General features: G+C 43.5%; 1 protein-coding gene across 1 annotated transcript in view; it reads right to left on the bottom strand.

Annotated features, from left to right (window-relative positions):
• Positions 1-292: 292 nt before the first annotated feature.
• dhx36 (DEAH (Asp-Glu-Ala-His) box polypeptide 36) overlaps positions 293-27,575 on the bottom strand; it is a 146,268-nt gene continuing 118,985 nt past the window's right edge. The window contains exons 17-25 of the mRNA XM_041174160.1: positions 24,688-24,786; positions 22,314-22,487; positions 18,527-18,613; positions 14,447-14,530; positions 13,368-13,467; positions 13,168-13,258; positions 10,873-10,993; positions 7,988-8,140; positions 293-3,962 (exon numbers count right to left, since the gene is read on the bottom strand). Of these exons, the coding sequence (XP_041030094.1) occupies positions 3,789-3,962; positions 7,988-8,140; positions 10,873-10,993; positions 13,168-13,258; positions 13,368-13,467; positions 14,447-14,530; positions 18,527-18,613; positions 22,314-22,487; positions 24,688-24,786 (1,083 nt within the window). The 3' untranslated portion in view covers positions 293-3,788. The remainder of the gene's footprint in view (positions 3,963-7,987; positions 8,141-10,872; positions 10,994-13,167; positions 13,259-13,367; positions 13,468-14,446; positions 14,531-18,526; positions 18,614-22,313; positions 22,488-24,687; positions 24,787-27,575) is intronic.

Here is a 27,575-nt window from a genome sequence, read left to right as displayed (position 1 = left end):
CTTTATTTTCAGAATTCCAGGATGTGTACTATTTTGCTTCCTGCAATCAGTGTCGCAATTAACCACAATCCACATCCAACATCAAAATATTTTCCATCCTTGCCATGCATGAGATCCAGCAATTCAGGAAAAATTGAGTTTCTTATTTTAATGAATGCAAGGAAACCAATCGAAACCTGCCACCCCACTGACCTCAAAACATCTGCAACGTTCCATCATCTTCTCCCCTAATTATTTCATACATAGCAGGCAGCTCAACGTGAAGTGACGGCAGGCAAGAAACTAAAGGTGGTTTAGGTACAGTAAGGATTTTAATGGAGGGGAAAAAAAATACAAATTCTTGGACTATGTAAAAAGAACAGCCATCGGCATCTTAATAACCATCACAGAAATAAATACAGTCTACAAAACAGAAACTAGAAAATTCAAGCCAGGACATTGGAAAGAAAAAGCATTGTGTGTTTTATTCACTTACCAGGAATGATTACGACTACAGCATGACAGAGGGCACTGGGCATTCTGACAGCACCCAAACACAACACTGTGCAGCAGACTGCAATGTCAATGGTCTGAACATCTCATGAGCACAGGTACACGAATAGATTTTGCCTTTAATGTATAATCTCTAATAGTCTTCCTCGACATTGCTTAATTTTGCTCTCTCTTTCCCTCTGAGCCTTAAGACTACACTAATAACAAAAGGTTTGCCCTTTTGTCCTTTATTTTGCCCAAAATTCAGGAGTTCTCCAACAAAAAAAAAGGGTTTGGGCAATTCGTTAATTTTGCCATGGTTTATACCATTGGTTTACTATTGGGTACAGCTCGTTGATATGTGAGCTGAACTAGTGAATCGAGCACAAAGTTACTGATACATACTAAATGCCCAGAAATTGGAATTCTAATGGAAACCTCTAGGATCATTAGACCAAATCTTGCTCCTTTGAAAGTTAAGTCATTACAATCACCAAAACACTGAGCGAGGGAGGGAGAAGTTTCCAAAGCTTGAGCCGTGTCCTTTTTTGGAACATATGGTCAAGTCATCCCATGGGCGTTTGAGATAACTATGATTGATCAGCATTTCATAAAGAATTGGGGAGTGAGGCTGAGCCATTAATGATCTCTCTGTTGCCTGATGAAACAGTTTTATGTCAACAGCTTTTACCCCTCTGACTCTGTATATATAGATTGCCTGTCAGAGAGATGAGTAGAAGCAGTGATACATTGTCAATACATTAAAAATGATGGCAAAGGGGATTGGGACCAATCCCCAGTTAAGCGCTAATCAGCTGAGACACAAGTTCAATGTAAATTTCTGCGCAACAGCCAGGCAAACGTACTCAATGCATTAACATAGGGGAAGTGCTTAAATGTCAACCAAATGCTAGGGCTTGTTTTTTTGTAACACCTCAATCTCGCTCAGAAACATGCTGAACTGATTGAATTGCTAAACATACTACATTAGTAAGTTATTATGAAGTGGGTATGTTCGTCAGCCATTTTGTGAACAGCAAGATCACGAAAGTGGCATTGAGGTGAACGACCAGATAAATCACTCTCTGGCAATGTTGGTTTAGAGAAGAATATTGACCAGGGGCACGGGGAAAACTTCAGTATTCTTTGAATAAAGGGGTCTTTAATGTCTGACTGAATCTTGGGCAGATTAACACCTAATCTCTGACAAAGACGCACCCCACAAACTACTGTACAGCCAGCCTAGATTATGTGCTCAAGACTTGGATTGGAGTTTAGGAAATGCTTGCGGAAGAGTCTTACATGGTATTTGCTCGCAATCCACAATATGCACTGGTGGATTCAAAGCAGCACTGACAGCAAGGGTGCCATGATCAATCCAACCATTGTATCATGTAGCCAACCCCCCCCCGCCGCCCACACATTATGGCACATTGGATAGAGGACACCGGAGCTGTGACTTCTGCAATGTTCTGAATTGCTCGGTGTGCTCGGGCCAATGGCAAGATAAGGCCCCTCTGGACTGCAGCGGTTCAAGACAGCACTCACCACCACCTTCTCAAGGGCAGTTAGGGATAGGCAATAAATTCTGACCTAGCCAGTGATGCCCACATCACACGGAAATGGAGGCTAAATCCAACCAGAATAAAAAAAAAATTAAGTCTTTAAAACTACAGGGGTTAAATTGTGAGAAGAGATTGCACAAACTAGGATTGTATTTCTTGAAATTTAGAAGGGTAGGGGTGATTTCAAAGTTTTCAGGATATTAAGGAGAACTGATAGGAGTCGAGGGAAAGAAATTATTTCCAATGGTTGGAGAGTACAGGATTAGGGAACATAGTCTAAAGAATCAGACCAGGTCTTTCAGGAGTAAATTTAGGAAACACTTCTACACACAAAGCATAGAAGAAATTTGGAAGTTGATGCCATGTCATTTGTTAATTTTAAATCTGAGATTGAGAGATTTTTGTTAACAAACCCTATTAAAAGATATGGGACAAAGGTGAGTATATGGAGTCATTGCAGATCAGCCATGAGCTCACTGAATGGCAGAACAGCCTTGAGGGGCTAAATGGTCTCATCCTGGTCCTATCTTCAGGCCCAGAGCCTGAAATGGATCCCACTGATATCAGGCAGTTGAACCACACAGGGATAATTTTAACCTAACTCGGTCATCATGACAATGCTGGTTTTACACCCCTGGTCAGTATCGCTCTCAACTGAACTGAACGAGAAATTTGGGGATGGGTTAGAGGGGGTGGGGGGGTGTAAAATCGATGTTGCAGTGGATCCCTTGGGATTCCCATCAGGCAGTTATGTTAAAATTACCCCCACAGTTTCAGTTAGTGACAACCCATAAGAGAGGAGATGCTGGGTGATATGTGATTAAGGACAATAGTCCGTCAAATGGACGATCGCCCCTCTGATTTTTCCCTTGGATTTTTGGATGTAACAGATGACAGTGTCCATGAGTCAATTTTTTTCTAAATTGCCTCATGCTGTTTGTCATTTTGTTTTTAACAACAGTTAAATTAAAAGTAAAACCATGTAGAGCACCTGCTGCTTCACCCTGGACCGATGTTAAATTAACAAACGGCATGAAGCTTTCCCCTCCATCACTTGGGAGTTATGCAAAAAAGGTTACATTTCAGAAGAAGTACCTCCCATCACAAAATTAACATACTGTAAACAGAAAAGAGAATGAAAAGGAATGCAGGTGCTGGAAGCAGACAGCAGATGCATCAACATCTGTAAGGAGAAAGGAAGGGTTAATGTCTTGGGTATAATTTCAGGTCAACCCAGGGATCTGATAAGGGGTCTGCTCCTAAAGATTACTCTTGACACTGTTAGATTTGTGTGTATTTCCTGTCCTTACTCTAACTTACTTAACCTTCATTTCAATCTTAAAAGAAAAGTCTAACCTCTGAACTTTTCTGGGATGGGGGGTTTTTTCCACTTTAACCTAGAATTGGAAAGCACAGCTTTTTATTCTGGGAGGTGACAAATGAAAAACAAAGCTATCCAGGAGAGCTGCCTTAGATCATCAAGGTGTCACACCTGCATCCCTCTTTCTCTGTAGGGTCTACAATCTAAGGCAGAACGTAGTTACACTTTTTAAACACACCGGGCATTTTATTCTACATGCACAGGCCAATGCAATCTTACCACTGAGACCCTCGGGCATATTTTCCAAAACCTCTGTTCAGTTAGTCAAAAAATGTCAATGACACAAAACAACTCTGTATTTGTGAGCTACAATAAAGTGTTTTAGGTTCAGCCTGAACCCCTCTAGAAAACTGGTGACAGGCATTGTGGTTTCAGTAGCTCTGGAATCGGGGTGTGTAGTTCTTTGCGTTGGCGTTGTCTTGTGTGGTTATCAAGTCTATGATTGCTGAAAGGACAGCACAGTCTTTCGATCGATTATTCCAATCCACAGGTCGGGGCTTCTTAATCTTGTCTTGCAGAAGGGCATCTAGTTCCCTCTTCAGGTCCTGTGGTGAGGGAAAGGCCTCAGCATGAATACAAGTCTATATTAAACAGTGCAAGCCTACAACCAAAATCTAGAGATCTGATTAAATCTTCAACTGCATTTGGCCAGAGGAAATCTCGTTGGACTAGCTTTTCTTTCATAAGATGCAATTTCTAATTAGAGGAAAAGGGCTAAAGACCTTCCAGGTGATCCTTACAGTGTTGGAAAAGCAAGCTTGTGAGAGTTTGCACCCACGTACGTCTTGATAAGATAACCACTGAGTGATCCTGATGTTTCAGTGCCTCTGTGCTATTGAGCTAAGCAGACCCAATCAGTTCCAGGCTTGTGAAGTTAGCAGGTCTCAAACAACTGCAGCATTGCGAATGCTACAATCAGTCATCGATTCGGCAGGTTAAGGAAATGTGTGTGGGGGAAAAAAAGAAATTCCAACTCATCACTATCCAGTGACCCATGCAGGGAAATGCATGTATATGAATTTCAAGGGAGGCCAGAAATGGGCTTGGAGGTAGCACCCCTCACAGTCACTGACACTAAGTTTGTAAAGAATGATCAATGTGGGGCAAAAATGCCAAGCATCTGAAGAACTACGTCTCAAACAACAGTCAGGTTCAGTACCTCGAGGAGTTGAGGGGAGAAAAGGGTAAAAGAAACAGCTTGAATAAAAATGGGGAAGTCACTGTGAGTGATGGGTTCTCCTAAACAGCGTCTGGACAGTTTGTCAGTAGCTACAGCTTTGAATTTTGCCCTGTTCTTGAATCATTATCAATCCTTCAGGATTTTAGTTTCTACAAAAAAAAACAGTGCAATTCTCCACAACCCCAGGGAAACTCCCAGTATCCCGAGGAAATAAAGACAGAATGTGACGAGTGCAGACACTGTGGCCCTGACTATAACGCTCAACTCCAACTATAACCTATAAAGTGCAAAGCAAAATTGAGAGAATTAATTCTAAACTAGAAACTGGTTTGAGGATTCATTTATCAGGCTTGCAGCCCGCAACTTACGATCATGTTGCAAAGGATATAATTAGGCTGAAGAGCACAAATCAGCTCAATTGAGACTTTGATAACTTAATGAGGGATATGATTACCCATTTGTACAATGTACCTATGCGTCTCATTGTTTCACACTTCAGGGTTAAGTACAGCTTAATTGATATAAGAGAGTGTTTCTCTGTGCCTGTCACAGAAACATGCCGTCCATTATTATTTCTAATGGATCACAGCATTCAGGTTCTGGGCACTGAAGCTCAGGAAGGATATACTGGCCTTGGAAGGTGTGAAGCACAGATTCCTTAGCAAAATACTGAGGCTAAAAGTGTTAATTTATAAGGGCAAACAGCATGGACAAGGTTGTATTTCTGTGGGTACAGAAGACTAAGTTGAAGCATTCCCAATTATAGAGAAGTTATATCCTATGATAGGGAGAATCCAGGACAAAGGGACCATAACCTTAAAAGTTGGAGCCAGGCCATTCAAGGGTGATGTCAGGAAGCACTTCCACACACAAAAGATCGTGGAAATCTGGAACACGCTCCCTCAAAAAGCTGTTGAGGCTGGGGGTCCAGTGAACATTTTTAAAATGGGATTAATAGATTTTTGTTAGGCAAGCATATTAAAGGGAACAGAACTAAGATGGGTAGGTAGATAGAGCTATGGTATCGGCTCGAGGGGCTGAATGGCCTCCTATTCCTATGTTCAAATGAAATATATATAAAAAATGACAGTCCATCTACAAATTAATCTACAATTAATCTGATAATTCTAAGGTCAAAAGTTCATTAATTCCAGATGTTATTATTCACAATCAGCTATCAAAACATGTTTATATATTGGATCTAAATTAATTCTGTTCACTGTGGTTACAGGTGTCAGGCTGGGAAATTGTTCACATACAGAGTGGTTTACTGATCTTCTCCCCTATCTCCTTCCTGCTGGGGTTTAGTTGCACATGAACTGGTTACCCGGCAGAATCTACCTCACGCATCAGTCAGCCGTGGAACTGAGCAAGAGTAGGCTGAGCCTGATCAAATTCTCACCCAAAGTTCAAAACACAAGCACTTTCCAGAGGAAATCACTGGCTATTGATCAGCCGATTTGCATCTTCCTAACCCAGGATGTGGTATGTTATTAGGCTAGCATTACAAAGTAGCTTAGCATTGGAACAGGCCATTTGACTCATTTATGCTTCTCCAAGGCCACCCCCCCCCCCGCCCCCTCTTCATCCAACCCCATCAATATATCCTTCTATTGCTTTCTCTCCCAAATGCTTATTACCCTTTCCTTTGTCTATCCTATTCACCTCAGCTGCTCCATGCAGTAGAGAGTTCCACATTTTACTGTAATGAGAATTTCTTTCCTCTCAGAGGGTCGTTAGACTGGGGAATTCTCTTCCTCAAGCAGCAGGGTAGGCTGGGTCATTGAATACATTCAAGGCTGAGTTAGACAGGTTTTTGACTGACAAGGGAATTGGGGGTTATGGGGGGCAGGAAGGAAAGTAGAGTTGAGGCCACAATCAGTTCAGCCACGATCTTAGCAAATGACAGAGCAGGCTTGCGGGTTCGACTGGCCTATTCCTGCGCCTAACTCTTGTGTTCTTCAACCAGTCTCCTGATAGAGGATTTTTTTCTGAATTCCCGATTGATCTTATTAGTCACTATCATGTATTTATGGCCATTAATTCTGGTCTCACCCACACATGTAAACACCACTACATTTATCTATCAAATCGCTTTGATAATCCTCAAGGGCCTCCAGCACAGGTCATCTCCAGGTTTTCCCTTTTCTAGAGAATAAAAGAGGCCCTCCTTGTTTGACCTGAGTCCTGCATTAAAATTCCAGGAAATACTGGAGGGGGACAATTTGGATAACTTGTTCAAAGAGCCAGCAGAGGCTGGATGGGTCGAATGGCCTCCCTCTGTGCTGTATCAATCTGTGAGAATGAGAGTTCAAATCCGACCATGGTAAGTTGAGGGTTTGACTTCAAGTTTAAAGAAATCTGGAAGTAAAAAGATATCAGCAAAAGTGACACCATCAGATTGTCTTAAACAACCCAATTCAAACCACTACTTGCTATTTATCCATTGCTGAATACATTTAAGGCTAGGAGAGACAGATTGTTGGTCTGTTAGGGAATCAAGGAATCTGGGGAGCAGGTGGAGAGGTGGAGTTGAAGCCCAAGAGCAGCCATGATCATATTGATTGGCGCAGCAGGCTTGATGAGCTATTTAGTCTTCTCCTGCTCGTATTTCTTATGTTACGTTCTAACTGGCTCACTAGTGCCCCTCAGAGAAGTAAATCTAGCCGGTCTGGGCCTAGGTGTGACTCCAGTCCCGCCAATAACACCCACATCCCAAGAATGAATTAAGAAATGAAAAGCCTTTTCGACTCAGCTGCCCGTGAGCCTAGGGAGCTGAGCAGTTGCAGAGTCCGTATTTATATCAGCCACCTACTGATGATCATAGAATTTTACAACCAAGGTGGTGGTCATTCAGCTCATTGTGCTTGTGCCACCCTCTTTGAAAGGACGATCCATTTAGACCCAAAGCTTCCTCCTCTTTCCCCACAGCACTACAATTTTGTTTCCTTTCCAAGTATTTATCAAATTCCAAAGCTACTATTGAATTTGCCTCCTACACACTTTCCAAAAACTCGCTGACAGTTCGCAGTAACTCACTATGTTAAAACAAAATTAGCCTCATTGCTTATCGCTGTTTACTCAAGCAAAATCCCCTTGTAATTAACTAATAAACTTTTTTCTTGAAACAAGTACGAGGTTTACAGGCAGCTCTCCCCGAGGTTCAAAATAACGGCCCTTGACCTGGATCAGGAGATGATAAAAGAGGAATGATTTGGCGAATTAGCACATTAAACTAGGTTTCAAATCTACAGTGCAGTCATGAATTTCTCAAATAAAAACATGTTGCAAACGCACAGCAGGCCAGAATCAGGATCCGAAAGCAAAAGATTAGTCTGAATTTCAATCCACTGTCAGAATGCAACTCTCGATTTGGTTTTTTTTTTTTACCTTTACTAAATGGGCTATTCTGGATGGCGACTGGAACACAATCCACTCATCCACAGAGATGGTCTCCTGGCCTTGCTCCTTCTGTATCGAGATATCTCCTCCAAAGAACAGCAAGGAGTAAGGGGAGACCTCAGTGCAATCATACAGGTAGATCTGTAAAACAGTCAAGACACCAAGGTCCTCAGTAAGTGCAAGTCAGCAGCAACATAGATATGGAAGACCCGCGCAACGGCCAGCTACTACTTAAACGCTGCAGTGGTGCTGCAGTTGGGAACCAGGCGATCAGATGCGTTCTAGTTCTAGACACAGAGTGAGATCTGGCAAGGATAGGAAAATATTCAGTATCAAACGTGCCCACTAGATCCTCAGCAGGTCGTCATCCAGGGAGCATTTAGGAAAATCTACAGGGGGTTGCACCCTGCTGAATGCCCCAGGCCAGCACTGCTGGTTCTGAACTTCAGACCCCTGTGTTCTTTTGTTTTCTTATTAAAAAACCTTTTCCCCATTATGGGAAGAGAGAAAATCAGCCTTGTGGGGGTTGAGGTGCGTGTAGCAGAAAACAGGTGCTGGTGAATCAACATTCCATTTTACACCCGCTCAATTTTCTTCCCCTACTGAAGCCAACCAAGTTTAAAAAAAGGAAAATACCGGGCGGAGTGTGAAATGAGCATCTGATTCACTATCTCCCAATTAAGTACCCGTGATCATTTTAACTCTGAAAGCCAACCCACCGTTACACTTACAGGAATTTTTTCACATTGATGTATAAACCTTAGGCATGAAATGTGCGTCAAACAAATTAGTGATAAATGTTCCCCGGTTATGCTCATTGCAAACACTTAGGGTGTTATTTCAAAGTTTGCAATGGGAAAGAAGGGAGGGTGACGTGTGCCCCAAAAGGACAAATACTCCCCAGGCACCCAGCTTTCTCTAAATGCTCCCAAAGTAAGCGCATTTGGGCTTGAATGGTCACGCTGTACTTCAGAAACACTACAAAGCTGTCCTCCAAAGACCAGGAATTCTGCTCTCCACCCCCCACCTTGGAAAGAACGAATTAGTTTTTTTATTCATTCAAGGGATGTGGGCATCCCCAATTGCCCTTCAGAAGGTGGTAGTGAGCTGCCCTCTTGAACCACAGCAGTCCATGTGGTGTAGGTACACCCACAGTGTTGCTAGGCAAGGAGTTCCAGGATTCTGACCCAACGACACTGAAGGAATATATGGTGAGTGGCTTGGAGGGGAACTTCCAGGTGTTGGCATTCCCATGTGCCTGCTGCCCTTGTCCTTCTAGATGGTAGTGATTGTGGGTTGGGAAGGTGCTGTCTAAGGAGCCTTGGTGAGTTTCTAACATGCATTTTGTAGATGGTACACACAGCTGCCACTGTGCATCAGTTATGGAGGGAGTGAATATTTGTGGATGTGGTGCCATTCAAGTGGGCTGCTTTGTCTGGGACAGTGTCAAGCTTCTCGAGTGCTGTTGGAGCTACGCTCATCCAGGCAAGTGGAGGGTATTCCACCACACTGCTGACCTGTGCCTTGAAGATGTTGGACAGGCTTTGGGAAGTCAGGAGGTGAGCTACTTGCTGCAGGATTCCCAGCCTCTGATCTGCTCTTGTAGCCAGTGTTTGTATGGCTAGTCCAATCCAGTTTCTGGTCAATGGTAACCCCAGGATGTTGATCATGGGGGGTTCAGCGAGAGTAACGCCACTGAACGTCAAGGGACGATGGTTAGATTCTCTCTTGGTGGAAATTGTCATTCGTGCCACACAAGTGCCGGACAATGTTACTTGCCACTCGTCAATCCAAACCTGGATATTGTCCAGGTCTTGCTGCATTTGGACATGGACTGTTTCAGTATCTGAGGAGTCATAAATGATGAACATTGTGCAATCATCAGCGAACATCCCCACTTCTGACCTTATGATGGAAGGAAGGTCATTGATGGAGCAGCTGAAGATGGTTAGGCCTAAGACACTACCCTGAGGAACTTTTATACATGTGTCTTTCACAAGCCAAAGCACTCACTTCACTGCCAAAGAAGTACATTTGAAGTGTAGCCACTGCTGTAATGAAGGGAAACATGGCAGCCAAGCTACACACAGTAAGCTCCCACAAAGAGCATTGGTGATAATGGCCAGATAATCCGTTTTAGTGATATTAGTCAAGGGATGAATATTGGCCAGGGCATTGCTGAGCGCTCCCTTGTTCTTTAAGATAGCGCGCGAGAGCACAGCCTCAGCTTAGCATCTCACCAAAAGACTGCACTATTCCAACAGTGTGGTACTCCCTCAATACTGCCCTAGGAATGTGTCTATATTTTGTGCTCAATTCTCTGTGCTCAGACTTGAACCCATCTGACTTAGAGAGCAGAATGCTACCATCAAGCTGGTACACTGAAAGGCCGGAAAGCACACGGCTCTTATTGTTACAGCTGATGTTAGAGCCCCAAGAATCTCTTTGAGAAGGGCCGAGGGCAGAAGAGATGGAGATGAATGAACTGCATGGCAAAACTAAAATAGCGCTTCCCAAAGAAAGCCAGGGGTTGGAATTTTTGCGGGCATGATACTTCCAAATGTAGTCTGAATCCAAAACGAGGGCTTTGGAACAAAGAATATTTCACTAAAACCTTAAACCACAGGCTCGATACCACAATCTAGTGCTTCGAGCAAGTGCACCGTGGAGAACAATCAAAATGCTGCTCTCTCAGGCCTGTTGAAAGAAACACATCACAGGCTGAGGTGTCAGGAAGGACCACTCCCCAGCAGGAGCAATAGGTTGTGGAAAACCCCTTACATCCATAGAATAACTGTACTCTAACACATCTGAGTGGTTTAGACAAGGAGCGAGGGAGACAGAGAGAAGGAGACTTTCATAGGAACACTTACGCTGCTTGTTCTCATCTTCAAATGGTAGATTAACCAGTTGTGCTCAAATTCACCCTCTTCGGCATTGACAGATTTTGGGTGAATGTTGACTCTTCCATCTGACTTGGTGAAGACTTTAGCCCTGAAAGTACAAAGATGAGAACCAACAAGTCACCAGGATGCCTGGAGTCTAATTAAGGTTCGTGTAAAAGTAATGGCAATGGGGCCGAATTTCCTTTGGGATGGGAGAGTGGGGTGTCACCTGATTGTCAGCCATAGCTTTGATGGAAGAATCACAAACACTCAGAGATTGTGTTGTTCTGCTGGGGATTGCGGGCTTCATCCTCTTGATGTTAGTGGAGAACAAGAGGGTCACAGGAAATGCGCCACCAAATCTTAAAAATTTCTACCTCTTTTTAATAAAACACTTTCTGTATGTCCAAAAGAAAAATGTATTTCATTATGTGGGACGGATCACCCTCAAGAGTGGTGAAGGAACCAGGAGGAACTCTGCTTTTGCATCCCATCCAGTGAGCACTAATGATGAGTAAATGGTCTGATTGTGTGAGCAAAGGTATCATTCAGGGTGTCACTAAGACTTTCAGGCTAGGAAATCCCTTCCTCATCTCTGTTGAGTGAGTTGAGCTGAGTGTTAGAGTTGGTCTCTAATAACTAACCTGGGCCAGGGAGAGGGGGAAAAAAATAAGCAGGATACTTGGCTGACAGCCTCTTACCTCTTCTGGAGTGTGACAGTGAGTACTGACTTTGATTATCTAACTGTATGTGAACGTGTGACTGCATGAGTGCACACACTAATGTGTGTGAGAGGACGTGTGAAAGATTGTGTCTGCATGTGTGCACATGTTTGCATATTCATGAAAATAGACCGGGGAGATGAGGCTGGATTTTGACACCTTTCTCATCAATGTAAAATGGGCTGCCGATAATCAGAGATTAACCACTTGTGCGAGTTACCCTGAGGGTGATCAGTGCGTTTAACCCCAATAGGAGCTTTAAGAGCAGCCTTCATGTGGAGATAGGAAACTCAGCAAAAAGGGAAGCACTCTCCTTTGACAGGAAAATGGTGCTGTGAGGATCAAAGCTTGCTTCACCTTCCATCTTGTTCAGCGGTCATTCCAGAAAAAAGCAAATGGGCCAAGTACATAATTTTTGCACTATACTCCATCTAATGCTGCATCTGAGAACTGAAGGAACGCTGACAAAACAGGGAACTGACCAACAGACAACCCTGGAACTCTAGCTGCAAAACAACACTCAAAAAGGCCTAAGCAGCTTAAATTGTATTTACTGCATTTCTGTCCCTTCCGCATTTTATTTCAATTAAGCTAAACATTATAAACAAACAGGCTACATTAACACCGATAAATATCTGACAATTAAAGCAACATGTTGTACAATTGTTTAAATTTCTAATTTCCAAAAACAAAAAAGAAAACTCAAACGTTGGCTTTCACACAGATATTACACAGCAGCCGGATAATTCCATTAACAACCTCACTGCACACATTTATAAAAGTAATCTAACATGATTTATATATTAGGCAATATAGCTGGACAGCAGCAACCCTAAGCAAAGACATTAATTTGATGGGGCCAACAAGCCGGATCCAGCAAGTGTCAACCGGCTGTCGAGTGTCAGTTCAACAAGTCACACTCTCCCCTCTGGGTCAGAGGTCACACTCGGGCCTGCAACAGGACCTCAGCCTCGATTGATACTTCAGGCCAGTGCTAAGGGGAATGTTACACAGTTTGAGATGCTGTAGTTTAGAAGACATGTCAAACCTACTCATTTCTTTCAGGTTAAATTTAAAACTGCAAAGGGAAAGGCAACAGGGTGGTAAATATGGAAGAATGAAGTCAAATGGGCCAAATGGCCTTCTTTATGAACACGAGCCATAACTGAAGTCTCAAGTCTTTTGTTGACAGAGATGTTACGGCAGGGTTTCGAGAGCAGGTTACCCAGTGGCATTCTTATTACCCAGGATAAATAGAATTTGCAATGCAGGAAAAGAAGCCATTCAGTCCAAAAATGCTCTGCCTCCTCCTATCCTTCTGCACTTCATCCTTTCAGCATATTCTTCTTTTCCTTTCTCCCATGTACTTATCTGGCTTCCCCTTAAAAGGTATCCAAGCTTTTCACCTCAGCTACATTTTGTAATAACCAGTTTCACATTCTAACCCCTTCCTGGGTAAAGAAAATTTGGCTGAATTCTCTGTTGGATTTATTAGTGAGCACCTTTTCTTTATGACTCAGGTTCACATTGTCAAGTTGATTATGAAAAGTAATTTTCTCACATTTTTCTCTTCTTGCTGAAACTTGGTCGTATTTTTGCCACTTTTGGATACAAGCCAGCACAAACCACAGCTTTAATTAACTTCTCGTTGTCTGTTGGAACAGAACAGATATTATTCCAGAAGAGTGACCGGAAAACAAGAAGATTAGAAACGGCTTCATCCCTGCTGAGATTTTAATAGATTTTCCCTCCGTTAATTACCTGAATTTATATTTGCCTTGGGATCTTTGGGATTCTTGCTGCTGACAAAGCCAGCCACCAGCAGGTGCTCAGCAAACTGTCCTTTCATGTTATGAAGCATCTGCAGTGACGCAATAAGTAAAAGGTTATTTCAAAACACTTCTCCAGCACGCCTGAAGCCTTCTTCAACCACCTTAATAGGAGGACCCCCACACACATAATGGAAATTGGAGTGTGCTAGAGAGCCCACCCAGTCGTCTTACACAAAGGGTACAGCAATAGACTAGGCACAGAAGTGACTATAAGTGCAATACAGATAACAAGGCATCAGCGTACTGCACAACATGACGATGTCTCACAGAAACATTAGGAAGAGGGCATTTGGGTCTCGGTACCTGCTCTGTCATTCAATTACATCGTGGCTAATCTGTATCACAACTGCACTTTCCTGCCTTTGCTCCATATCCCTTGATACTTTTACCCGACAAAAACATTTATTGATCTTAGTCTCAAGGTTATGTTCTACAGAAATTGAGGTGGGTGTTCCAAGTGTCTGTTCTCTGGAACTCACTTCATAAATCTGACCACATTTCCAACTCCCTCACCTCTATAAATAGCATTTTAAATCCAATCTTTGGTCATTCCTTCTAATTGTTTCTGACCTGATTTGACGTCTATTTCTCATGACCATTTCACAATTATAGAATCATGCAGCAAAGAGGGTAGCCATTATGCCTGTGTCAGCTCATTTAAAGAGCCAGCCAATTAGTCCCAATCCTCCTGCTCTTACCTATTAACACTGCAAATTCTTACTTTCAAGAACAAATCGAATTTCCATCCGAAAGTTACTACTGAATTGTTTTATCCACCCTCTCAGGCAGTGCATTCTGGTCATAAAAGGAATTCTCACCTTTCTTCTGGCTTTTTTGGCTATTACCTTAATATGGATCCTCTGGTTACTGACCCACCCAACAATAGAAGCAATTACTCCCCATCTACTCTATCCAAAGCCTCATACTTTTGAACGCTTGCAATAAATCTTCATTTAACCTTCGCTGTTTTAAAGAGAAAAATCACAGATTGTTACACAGGTTCGTTACCTGCAGATTGTTTGGAGAAAGAAAGTATTCCCAGCAGTAGTCTTTCTCTGACCTGAAACCTCTTCTTTTTGCCTCTTCCCAGCCCTGAAAACAGAAACATTCATCAATCAGACCACACTCAATGGAAGGTTGCAACAGTATTGGCTGTGGCAAATCAGTCAAGAAAACAACCTGCCAGAATCCTTTAAAGGTAAATACATGAAAGAACAATGCTCACCCTATTAAAAGAAAAGGAAGGCCCAATGTGTTGGCTGCATGGAGAGACAGAGGGAATACCATCTAAGGCAAGACAAACATACAAGCGTACTAATTAGGAGCAGGAGTAGGCCATTTGGTCCCTTGAGCCTGCTCCGCTATTCAACAAGATCACAGCTGGTCTGATTGTGGCCTCAACTCCACATTCACGTCTACCCCGGATAGCCTTTGACTCCCTTGTTAGTCAAGAATCTATCTATTTCTGCCTTGAAAATATTCAATGATCCTGCCTGTACCACTCTCTGGGGTAAGACAGTTCCCTAGACTCACGATCCTTAGAGAAAGATTTTTTCATTTCCATCTTCATCTGAAACTGGGGAACCCCTTATTTTTAAATTGCATCGCCTGGTTCTAGTCTCTCCCACCAGGGGATACATCCTCTCAGCATCCACCCTGTTGGATCCCCTCAGGATCCTATATGTTTCAATAAGATCACCTCTCAATCTTTTAAACTCCAATATATACAGGCCCAGCCTGTCCAACCTTTCCTCATAAGATAAACCACATTCCTGCCAACTCCCAATCTCAGGTGTCAGTCAAGCGAACTTTCTAAAAACACATTTATACAACTTCTTAAATAAACTGTACACAGTGCTCCAGATGTGGCCTCACTGTACAACTGCTGCAAAACATTCCTACTTTTATGCTCCATCTCCCTTGCAATAAATGACAACATTCTATTTTCCTTTCTAATCACTTGCTGTACTTGCATACTAACTGTTTGTAATTCCTAGTACGAGGTCATCCAGATCCCTCTGTGCCTCAGAGTTCTGCAATCTCTCTCTATTTAAATAAAATGCTGCTTTTCTATCCTTCCCCCGCCAAAGTGGACAAGTTCACATTTTTCCACATTGTACTCCATCTGCCAAATTTTTGCCCACTCTCTTAACCTATCCATATCCCTTTGCAGCCTCCATATGTCCTCTTCACAACTTACTTTCCTACCTATAGTCGTTTGGTAGCACAGAACTTGAGTACCGATGAAAAAACGAGGGACTTTTTTGTTGAAACTTTTTGTCTTGCACTCATCGAGACGATTTGCAAGAAACTACCAATGTCAGGGGAAACAACATATTTATACTGTATGAGATGAGGGCGCTGATTGGTTGACAAGTGGACTGATTGGTAAAGGCACTGCCATGGAGGATACATAGTTGAATGTGACTGACGAGTAACTGCCAAGCATTGTTTGAAATTTAAACCAGGCAATTTGACCGCTGGAAATCTGAAACAAAAACAGAAAATTCTGGAAAAGCTCAGCAGGTCTGGCAGCATCCGTGGAGAGAGAAACAGGGTTAACATTCCGAGTCCGTATGGCCCTTTGCTAACTCTGTGTCTCTCTCCACAGATGATGCTAGACCCGCTGAGTTTTCCAGGCATTTTCTGTTTTTGAGTCAGATTTCCAGCATCCACAGTATTTTGCTTTTAACTTGACTCTGACTGCTTTTTTCAGAAATTTCCTACCTATCTTTGTGTCATCAGCAAAGTTAGCAACCATCAAAGTCATTGATATAAATTGTATATAGTGGAGGCCCCAGCACGGATCCCTGTGGCACTCCACTCGTCACATCTTGCTAACCCAAAACTAACCCATTTATGCTGCTCTGTTTCCTGTTAGCTAACCGATCCTCCATCCATGCTGATATGTTACCTGCTGCACCATGAGCTGCTACTTTGTGTGGCAGCCTTTGATGTGTTACCTTGTCAAATGCCTTCACGAAATCTAAGTACAGGATTCCCTTTATCCATGTTGCTTGTTACTTCCTCAAAGAACTCCAATAAATTAGTGAAACATGATTTCCCTTTCACAAAACCATGTTGAGTCTGCCTGAACACACTGAGATTTCTAAGTGCCCTGCTGTTATCTCCTTAATAATAAATTCAAGCATTTTCTCTATGATAGGTAGTAAGCTAACTGGTGCGTAGTTTCCTGCTTTCTGTCCCTCTCTTTTCTTGATTAGAGGAGTCACATTTGCAACTTTCAAATCTGATGAAGCATGATGAGAGAAGGCAGAGGCCAAAGGTAAAGAGGAACAAGAAAGGAAAGGATAGTTGGACAATACAAGATGACAAACAAGAGGGTGACTGAGACTGACAACGGCAGCAGCATGTTATAGGCAACAAAAATGCAGGATAACACCCAAGGCATGAGGGTGACACCCATAGTATGAAACTGATGGTGCCACTCAGTGTTGCTCGCTATCAAACATGGTGGCTCTGAGTCATTTTGAAATTTGCACTAAAACTCCAATCTCGAAAAGTATTTGGCATACGTCAAAATCCTTGTCAGAACTATTGACATTACAATCTGTGAAAACCAAAATGGAAATTAGCAAAAATTCTCCACGAAGCAAATCGCTGACACCTCCACTACCCCCAGCTTATTCTTTGCAATGATGAACTCTTAGAACTGAAGTAAAAGTGATTTACAACTGGTCACACTCATGTTAGAAATCTGCTAATTGACATTGCTGATTTTTACCTCCCAATTATCTCCTCCTGAAGGTGGTTTTCATAACTGGGATCAGGCAACTGCCAATACCTTGGATGAATCCCACTCTACACAAGTGAGTAAACATTGGTAGGCTATTCAACCACCAGTGTCATCACGGACATGCCTGACCCTGTCTTCACTTACACAAGCAAACTTTCCAGCAGAGGGCAGTCTACAACGCTAAGGAAAAGCCAGCTGCTTCCCATTTTCAGAGAAATGAGATGGAATTCTGGAGTGCTATCCCTAAGACACAGAAAAAAAAAATTCCATGGGATATAAAACCAAACTAAAGTTATCCAGCAAACTGACCGGCTGTGGTAATCGGGTGTGGGGAGCCGACTAACTTTGGGTCTTAGTGCCGGAGCTGAGGAAAAAGAAAAAAGCTCATTGGGATTCGCACTCTTTGTTTGGTCAGAAACAGAGGACAATCCCCTACTACAGATTCAAAACTCAACACAAGAGGTAAAGGACCGCATGCAAACCTTCCCCCTACCCACTTCCCAGCAAAACCATTTCAGTTTATGAACGGTTAGAGTAAAAGTTTTGCTGCACCCCAACTTTGCATTTAGCCAAAATTTCGTAACATGTTACTCTGTGTTACTGTGCCCATTATCGCTGAAGATAGTCACATTAGCCATGGCTCAGTGGGTTGAACTCCTACCTCGAAGTTAGGAAGGGGTGCATTTGAAGTCCCACTTCAGATATGTGAGCACAAAATCAAAACTGACCCTCCCAGTGGAGTGCTGCAGGTTTGTTGCACATCTGGATGTGCTGCCTTTCGGATGCAGCGTTAAGCCAAGGTCCTGTCTGCCCCCTCAGGTGAATGTAAAAGATCCTGTGGGATTACTTCAAAGAGCAGGGGTGTTTTCCCTAGTGCCCTAGCCGATATTTATCATTCAACCAACATCACTATAAACAGATGACCTGGTCATCATCACATTACTGTTCTCAGGCGCTTGCTGTGTTCAAATGGGAGGCACGTTTCCTACGCTGACTGCATCTCAAAAGTACGTTAGCGGCTATTAAGTGTCTTGGGACACCTGAGGTCATTAAAGATGCTATAGAAACTTGAATCTTTCTTACCCTTTATACAAGAATTCAAAACATAAAAAGCCTCAGAGGACAATATTGTTAACAAGTTTTTAGACAATTTTTTTAAAAAATGAGGTAAGAGCAGTAGCTCCATGGGTTTCTGACAAAGAGACAAGGCTTCAAACATTTATTCATCATTTCAACTATGAAGTGCTGGCTTACAAACTGAGTTGCCAGCAGTTCCTGTTTCTACTTCAGGTTTTCAGCATGCCTCTGTTGTATATTTAAGCATTACCTACCTTAAATGCATTGACCACAGTCAGGTGGTCACTCCGAGACTGCTTGGACAATTCTCGGCGTTTTGCATCTGCCAGTTTCTCTTTACCCTGTCAGCAGCACAAAAACAGGAAGGTTAAGCCTGCAGCACTTATTCGCCACTGAAGAAACTACTAACATTTTACACAGGTTTTTTTTTATCCGTTCATGGGATGTGAGCTTTGCTGGCTGGGCCAGCATTAATTACCCATCCCTAGTTGCCTTTGAGAAGATGGTGGTGAGCTGCCTTCTTGAACTGCTACAGTCCATGTGCACCCACAGTGCTGTTAGGGAGGGAGTTACAGGGTTTTGACCCAGCGACAGTCAAGATGTGAGGGACTTGGAGGGGAACTTCTAGGTGGTGATGGTCCCATCTATCTGTAGCCCTTCTCCTTCTAGATGGTAGTGGTCATGGGTTTGGAAGGTGCTGTCTAAGGAGCCTTGGTAAATTCCTGCAGTGCATCTTGTAGCTGCTCCTACTGTGTGTCGGTGGTGGAGGGAGTAAATGTTTGTGGATGGGGTGCCAATCAAGTGGGCTGCGTTGTCCTGGATGGTGTCAAGCTTCTTGAGTGTTGTGGAAGCTGCACTCATCCAGAGAAGTGGAGAGTATTCCATCACACCCCTGACTTATGCCTTGTAGATGGTGGACAGGCTTTGGGCAGTCAGGAGGTGGGTTACTCATCGCAGGATTCCTAGCCTCTGACCTGTTCTTGCAGCTATGGTATTTATTTGACTGGTCCAGTTCAGTTTCTAGTCAATGGCAACACCCCAGGATGTTGATAACATCAAGGGGCGATTGTTGGATTCTTTCTGGTTGGAGATGACCATTGCCTGGCATGAATGTTACTTGCCACTTGTCAGCCCAAGCCTGGATACTGTCCAGGTCTTACTGCATTTGGTCATGGACAGCTTCAGTATCTGAGGAGTTGTGAATAGTGCTGAATGTTTTGCAAGCATCAGCGAACATCCTCATTTCTGACCTTATGACGGAAGGAAGGTCATTGATGAAACAGCTGAAGATGGTTGGGCCAAGGACACTACCCTGAGGAACTCCTGCAGTGATGTCCTGGAGCTGAGATGACTGACCTCCAACAACAACAACCATCTTCCTTTGTCCAACAGTGGAAAGTTTTCCCCGATTCCCATTGACTCTAGTATGCTAGGGCTCCTACATGCCATACTCAGTAAAATGTGGCCTTGATGCATCACTCTCACCTCGGGCGTTCAGCTCTTTTATCCACGCTTGAACCAAGTCTGTAATGAGGTCAGGAGTTGAGCTGTCCTGGTAGAACTCAAACTGAGCGTCAGTGAGCAGGTTACTGCTAAGCAAGTGCTGCTTGATAGCACTATTGATGACTACTATTGTTGATGATGGAGAGTAGACTGATGGGGCGGTAATTGGCCAAGCCAGATTTGTCCTGCTTTTTGTGTACAGGACATACCTGGGCAATTTTTCACATAGCCGGGTAGATGCCTGTGTTGTAGCTGTACTGGAACAGCTTAGCTAGGGGTGCAGCAAGTTCTAGAGCACAAGTCTTCAGTACTAATGTCAGGGCCCATGGCCTTTGCAGTATCCAGTGGCTTCAGCTGTTTCTTAACATCACGTGGAGTGAATTGAATTGGCTGAAGACTGGCATCTGTGACGCTGGGGACCTCCAGAGGAGGCAGAGATGGATCATCCACTCGGCACTTCTGGCTGAAGAATGCTGCAAATTCTTCAGCCTTATCTTTTGCATTGATGTACTGGGCTCCCCCAACATTGAGGATGGGGATATCTGTGCAGCCTCTTCCTCCAGTGAGTTGTTTAATTGTCCACCACTGTTCACGACTGGATGTGTCAGGACTACAGAGCTTAGATCTGATCCGTTGGTTGTGGGATCACTTAGCTCGGTCTATCATTTGCTGCTTATGCTGTTTGGCATGCAAGTAGTCCTGTGTTATAGCTTCACCAGGTTTTACCTCATTTTTAGGATTCCTGGTGCTGCCCCTGGCATGCACTCCTACACTCTTCATTGAACCAGGGTAGGTCCCCTGGTTTGACTAATGGTGGAGTGGGAGATATGACGGGCCACGAGGTTACAGATTGTGGTTGAGTACAATTCGGCTGCTGCTGATGGTCCACAGCGCCTCATGCATGTCCAGTCTTGAGTTGCTAGATCTGTTCGAAATCTATCCCATATATCATGTCGGTAGTGCCACACAATACGATGGAAGGTATCTTTAATGTGAAGGTAGGACTTAGTCTCCACAAAGGCTGCGCGGTGGTCAGTCCTACCGATACTGTCATGGACAGATGCATCTGCAGCAGGCAGGTCGGTGAGAATGAGTTCAAGTACGTTTTTCTGACTTGTTGGTTCCCTCACTAACTGCCATCTAGCAGCTATGTTCATTAGGACTCAGCCCGCTTGGTCAGTTTTAGTAGTGGTGCTACTGAGCCACTTGTGATGATGGATATTGAAATCCCCCACCCAGAGCACATTCTGCACCCTTGCCACCCTCAGTGATTCCTCTCAGTGGTGTTCAACATGGAGGAGCACTGATTCATCAGCTGAGGGAGGGCTGTACGTGGTAATCAGCAGGAAGTTTCCTTGCCCATGTTTGACCTGATGCCATGAGACTTCATGGGGTCCAGAGTCGATGTTGAGGACTCCCAGGGCTACTCCTTCCCAACTGTATACAACTGTACAGCCAAGTCTGCTCAGTCTGCCCTGCTGGTGGGGCAGAACATACCCAGGAGTCCTGATGGTGGTGGCTGGGGCGTTATCTGTAAGATATGATTCCGTGAGGATGACAATGTCAGGCTGTTGATTGACTAATCTGTGAGACAGTTCTCCCAATCTTGGCACTAGCCCCCAGATATTACTATGGAGGGCTTTGCAGGATTGACAGGGCTGTGTTAGCCGTTGTCGTTTCCGGTGCCTAGGTCGATGCCTCTCGGTCCTTGCAATCCTGTTAGGGAAAGAACTTTCACTCTCAAAAAAATTCTAAGAAGCCCTCTAAAATAGTGCATATTTAAACATTTTCCTCCACTGTTCCATTACATTGATTATGACTGCACTGTAGAAGTAATTCATTGTGTGAAAAGGCATTTTGATAACATGATAAGTAGTTGCATCCTGATTTCTATTCAATTTGCCCTAATGCAGTATTACAATGCTTCGTGAGGAATAAGCCCACAACGTGACCAGACTATCATTGAGTAAATAAATTGGAGATATACCAACATCAACACCTCTCACAAAGTAATAGTTTAACTGAATGGCCAATGCCCCAGCTGCAAGTCTCTCTATGTATAGCTCTGCTGAAGCTGAGAGCAAATCTAATAGGAACATTGAACCAAGAGGGTCCCTTGAGCCTGCTCTGCTACTCAATTTGAACATTGTGGTCTGTATCTTGAGTCTTATTTTCCTTGCTTCTATAATCCTAAATATTCTTGCTTACAGAGATCAATCTCAGATTTGAAATATTCAACCAGCCTCAACAGTGTTTGGGGGGTTGGAAGAGTTCCAGGTTTCCACTACACTTTGTGTGAAGAATTGCTTCCTGACTTTACCCCTGAATAACCTCGCTCTAATTTTAAAGGATTTGCCCCCTTGTTCTCGGAGGAAATAGTTTCTCTCAATCTGCCTTATCAAATCATTGAATCAAGCTTTCAGATCACTCCTTAATCTTCTATACACATGGGAATACAGGCCTAGTCAATGCGACATGTTCTCATGATTTAAGCCCTTTAGCCTTTGTATCATTTGGGTAATAATCTTATCACTCTACCAATGGGATCACAAACGGATCCTTGAAACTGAGACTGGCTGCGATGGTGAGAACTGGGTCCAAACAGCACAACAATGCTCCAAACAGAATCATTTTCCCGATGTGGGGCTCCACTGGCAGACGGGCTAAATGGACGCCGAGCGGAGTAAGCTCTTCATTCCTGTCCAAGGCATTCTGTCAGAAAGGGAAAAAGGAAATTTAAAAATCTTCAGAAAGCTCTGCAAACATCACACAATCTGTTACAAAAGAAAAAGTAGCAAAACAAAACACTCATCATTCTGGTCATGATCGCCTGCGCACAGAATCACAGAAATGTTACAGTGAAAGAGGCCTTTTGTTTTTACGGTGTAGGTGTCACTGGCTAGGCCAGCATTCATTGCCCATCCCTAAATGCCCTTGTTCAGAGGGCATTTAAGAATCAACCACATTGCTGTGGGTCTGGAGTCACACGTAGGCCACACCAGGTAAGGACAGCAGGTTTCCTTCCCTAAAGGACATTAGTGAACCAGATGGGTTTTTAATGACAATCGGTAATGGTTTCGTGGTCATCAGACTCCTAATTCCGGATTTTTATCTGCCATCTGCCGTGGTGGGAATCGAACCTGGGTTCCCAGAGCATTACCCTGGATCTCTGGAATACTAATCCATTGACAATACCACTACACCACTGCCTCCTCCCTTTGGCCCATCACGTCTGGATTAGCTGTCTGAATGAGCATGTTGCCCAGTGCCATTCTGCTGCCTTAATCCCATAACCCTGCACATTGTTTCAGACTTTTCAGAGCTCTTCCCACTCATTTTAGGTCATTTTGAGATGCGCAAGTGAAAAAGGAACATCCCACTCTTTCCACTACTAGTGGGCTATCCACAGGATTCACTGCAACGACTCACTCAATCTTCTTCAACAGTACCGTCCAAACGCGTGACCTCTGCCAGCTAGAAGGTAAAGGTCAGTCGGCCTACATGGGCAGGCCACTACCTCAGAGTTCCCCTCAGAGTCACACACATCATCCTGACTTGGGCATATATTGGTTGCTCTCTCGTGCCTGCTGGATCAAAATCCTGGATCTCTCTACCTAACAGCAATGTGGGGGGCCTTTCACCACAGGCTGGAGGGAATCAAGGAGATGGCTCACCACCAATAATAAATGCCAGCCTTGCTAGTGACACCCATATTCTGAGAATTAATAACTAAAAAAAAATTCCACTGGTCCCTGTCTCCACTTCCAGTACTTCATGACAGAAGTAACAAGGATTCTGAATACATATGCCAATGTTGTAATTATATGATAATGACGGAAATAGATTTTCAGACATATTTTCTGTCACTTTTAAAAAAATTCACACTTGGCATATTGACTTCAGAAGCTAGACAGGTATTTATTGCCCACCCCTAGTTGCCCTCCAGAAGGTAATGGCAGGTCTTCTTCTCGAAAACGTACGGTGAAGGTGCACCCATGATGATGTTGGATAGCAAGCGCCAGGATTGTGACTCAGTGAAAAATAGTCCAAAGCTTGTAGGCTCTTTGGAGGGGGTCTTGGAAGTGGTGACGTTCCCAAGAAATTTCTGTCCTAGTCCTTTTAGATGGTGAAGCTTGCCAGTTCGGGACGAACTGTGGAAGCAGCCTTGCCAGGTTGCTAGGGCATCTTGCAGATAGCACATACTGCAGCCACTGTGTGAAATGCCGGGTGATTGGAATGTTAAGACAGCAGACGGGGTTAACAAAGATAATCAGTCACAGGGCAATCTAATTCACTAAGCACAGTCTCACTATAGGAAAATAAATCTAAGACAATATTTGGCCATGCTGCCCTCTCAAACACTGACCTAATCCTTGCCTTGCCCAATGACTCCAAGATGCAGTGGAACAAGGTTCTTAACTGCAGTGTGTCTCATTCCGCTGCATCCCAGAGTCAGTTCAGGCTGCGACTGTGTAACTAAAGAGAAACTGTTTCTAATGGCTGTAGCATTCATAACCAGACTGCACAGATATAAAACTATTGGCAAAAAACCTTTTCACGCATTGAGCGGTTAGGAAAAACTGCCTGATAGAGTGGTGGATACAGATTTAACAATAGCTATCAAAAGGGTATTGGATCAATACTTGACAGAGAAAAAATTGCAGGGATAGGGGGAACAAACAGGGGAGTGGGACTATTTGGATAGGCCTGCCAAAGAGCCAGTACAGACTTGATTGGCCGACAATCTCCCTCTGTGCTATGATTCTATCACTCTGGACTTGGGTTGCACTGACACAGTCACTGAGGCGTAAAAGGAAAATCACTTTGTAACAGTAGCTTTACAGTTCCAAAGTCAGCCAGCAAAAGGAGCTGAGCTTGCCTGTTAGCTGACTTTAGGTCAGCAAATACTTACCAGCTCTTTAAGATGGGTCACAGCCAGGTTGACAGCTTCCTTTGATGGAGGCTGCATTGCCTTCTCCAGGAAATGGGCAATTCGACCAAGATTTAAAATCTATGGCAAAATTAAAACAAAACGCACCTGGTTAATCAAACACATTGTCACATACAGATGAAAGCAAAGATCCTTAATCAACCTGTATATTTTTAAAATAAACCTCCTGGCTGTAAAAGAAAATTTTCATAATTTAAAACTTGGGGCTTTTAATATATTCCACACCTTCATGTGTTTATGCCTTTAGAATAGCATTAAACTATAGAACTGTTATTTAACACTTCAAATACAAATGGTAATCATTTTACATTAAAAGACAAAATTGTGAAAAGATGTTCAAATTATAACCAGGTGTCAAATTTATTTAAACTTACGAATGGGAAAGAGGAGAATGAATGAGTGAACTATAAATATAAGTATTCCAGCAGGGTTTCGGAATTATTCATCATCCAAGTCAGATGATACGTATTTTGAACTGACAGTAGTTATGTACCACGTTTACTGACAAATCCGCAGCCAAGGTGGAACCAAGTCTCTTTAGCTCTAGTTTCTATTAAATAAGCACAGGCGCAAAGACCAAAGTTTAATGTTGCCTAATTAGGGAACTTTGCAAAATGAAGATTTCTAGCCAATTTCAAGCTGCATCTCTAAAAAAACATCGCATCACATTAAAACAAAGTGCGGTGTCTGGGTGACCTCGACATAACAATGTTGAGACGGAGGATACAATCTGGCCTGCTCTTCATGCATTAATGCTTTCCTCTGTCTCTTTTCATTTCTTGCTTTGTTTACTTTCATCTCTACATGCTGCTTCTCTCTCCATAGCTACACTGCCTCTCCCTCTTGCCCCATTCTGGCTATTTCTATCTCTGCTTTTTTGCCTGATTCTATTTCGCTTGTGTCTCGGCTTCTAATGCTGGACAGTAGCTAGATGGCATCCTTCGGGTGGCCAGGAGCTAGCCATGGAGTAGGGACCAGCCACGATGCCAGGTGGGCATTATGGTAGCAGGTCAGGGGACAGGAATACAGTCAGGGGCACAGGCATTATGGTGGTGGATTGGTGAGGGCAAGAATGCAGCCAGAACCATGTTAGCTTTTCAGTCATGGAATAAGGGAGCGATCCTGTCAAGGCCACAATGTTGAGTTCAATGAAAATGGGCTCAGGCAGTGAAGACAAAAATTGGGTAGATAGGTGAGCCAGGCAAACATATCACTCTTAATATTCCAACGATAAGTGAAGCTTCCTTGGCACTTTTCTTGCTAAGTCACCTATTGGTGTACCTCTGCTCTTCTGGGTCTGGACCTCTGAGTCTCTGCCCATGTTCCATTCCACCAATGCTGACATAGCTTTCAGCCATCATGGCTCTGCACTCAGATTTCCTGCCCCAAATCACTCCACCTTTCTGCTCCTTCACTGGCCTTCTAAAAACCTCTCTCTTGAACTGTACCTTCCACCTGCTCCCAGTACCTCAAGCTCCATGTTAAAACACTTCCCTTTAGTAATGCACCTTGAGACATTTTATCATGTTAAGAAGGTGGCACTATATAGCATGTTAGCTCCAGAGAACAGTGCAGGCCCCGTCATTGAATATATTCAAGGTTAAGTTAGATAAATTTTCGATTGACAAGGGAGTCAATCAAAGGGTTAGTCAAGAGTTATGGAGGTGCAGGCAGGAAAGTGGAGTTAAGGCCACATTCAGGTCAGCCATGATCTTAGTAAATGGTGGAGCAGGCTCGATGGGTCAAATGCCCTACTCCTGTTCCTTACGATCTTATGATTAACCCAGTTGATATGTGGGTGAGGGCATGGCAGTATTTGTTGCCCAGTCCCAGTTTGCCCGTGGACATTAAGAGTCAATCGCATATTGTGAGCCTGGAGTTACACCTAGCCCTGACCAGGCATGAGTGGCAAGTTTGCTTCCCTGAGCAAGTTGACTTCACATAACAATCCAAAAGCATTCATGTGCTGGAGCAACTCACCGAGCCTCCTTCGCCAGCACATTCCAACCCCGCAACTTCTGCTACCCAAGATGACGAGGACACCAGATGCAAGTTCCTCTCCAAGCTATACATCATCCTGACTTGGAACAATATCCCCTTTTCTTCACTAGGAAAGACTGAAATTCCCTCCCTAACAGCACTGTGAGTGTACCTACACAACATGGATATAATGATTCAAGAAGGTAGCACGTCACCACCTTCTCCAAGACAATTAAGGATGGGCAATAAATGCTGGCCTTGCTAGTAACACTCTCATCCCATGAAATAATAAAGAAATTATTATTTTTTGGATTCTGATTCTATGATTACCAGATTCATTGCCCTGGCAGGATGCAAATTCACAATGACTGGACTGCTCATCCACATCCATAATCACCAAGGTCCAAACAAAAGTTAGCAACTTGCTGGACCATCAAACCTGCCCCAGACACAATGATGGCTAGAACATCATGACTAAAATACTTGCTTACCCCTCCCACCCCATGATGATGTAATCTCTTGGGTAAGCAAAAAGAGAGGATAACCAAAGTGCCTATAAGGGGAAAAAATATGGAAAATTCTTTTGCGACTGTCTGTCCAGAGGAGTACACACACCCTCTAGATCAGACTCATGGTAACGGTCAGCGACTGAGACATTAAACTAAGGTTCGTCTAACTCTTCAGATTGCTTAATAAGCTGTAATGGGAGGACAGGATCATGGATAGTGAGATCAAATGGATTTAGGGTCCTTCTACATATCAAACCATGACCACAGAGGTCTTTTCTGGCACTGTACATTCCTATTCACAAATACAAAAAGATAATCTTATGTCACAGTACTGATATATTACTTGACCCATTTTGCAAA

This window comes from Carcharodon carcharias, chromosome 2 (genome assembly GCF_017639515.1).
Source record: "Carcharodon carcharias isolate sCarCar2 chromosome 2, sCarCar2.pri, whole genome shotgun sequence".
Classification (NCBI taxonomy): Eukaryota; Metazoa; Chordata; class Chondrichthyes; order Lamniformes; family Lamnidae; genus Carcharodon; species Carcharodon carcharias.
The sequence above is the reverse complement of the archived record's forward strand: the minus strand, read 5'-3'. Positions and strand labels throughout refer to the sequence as shown.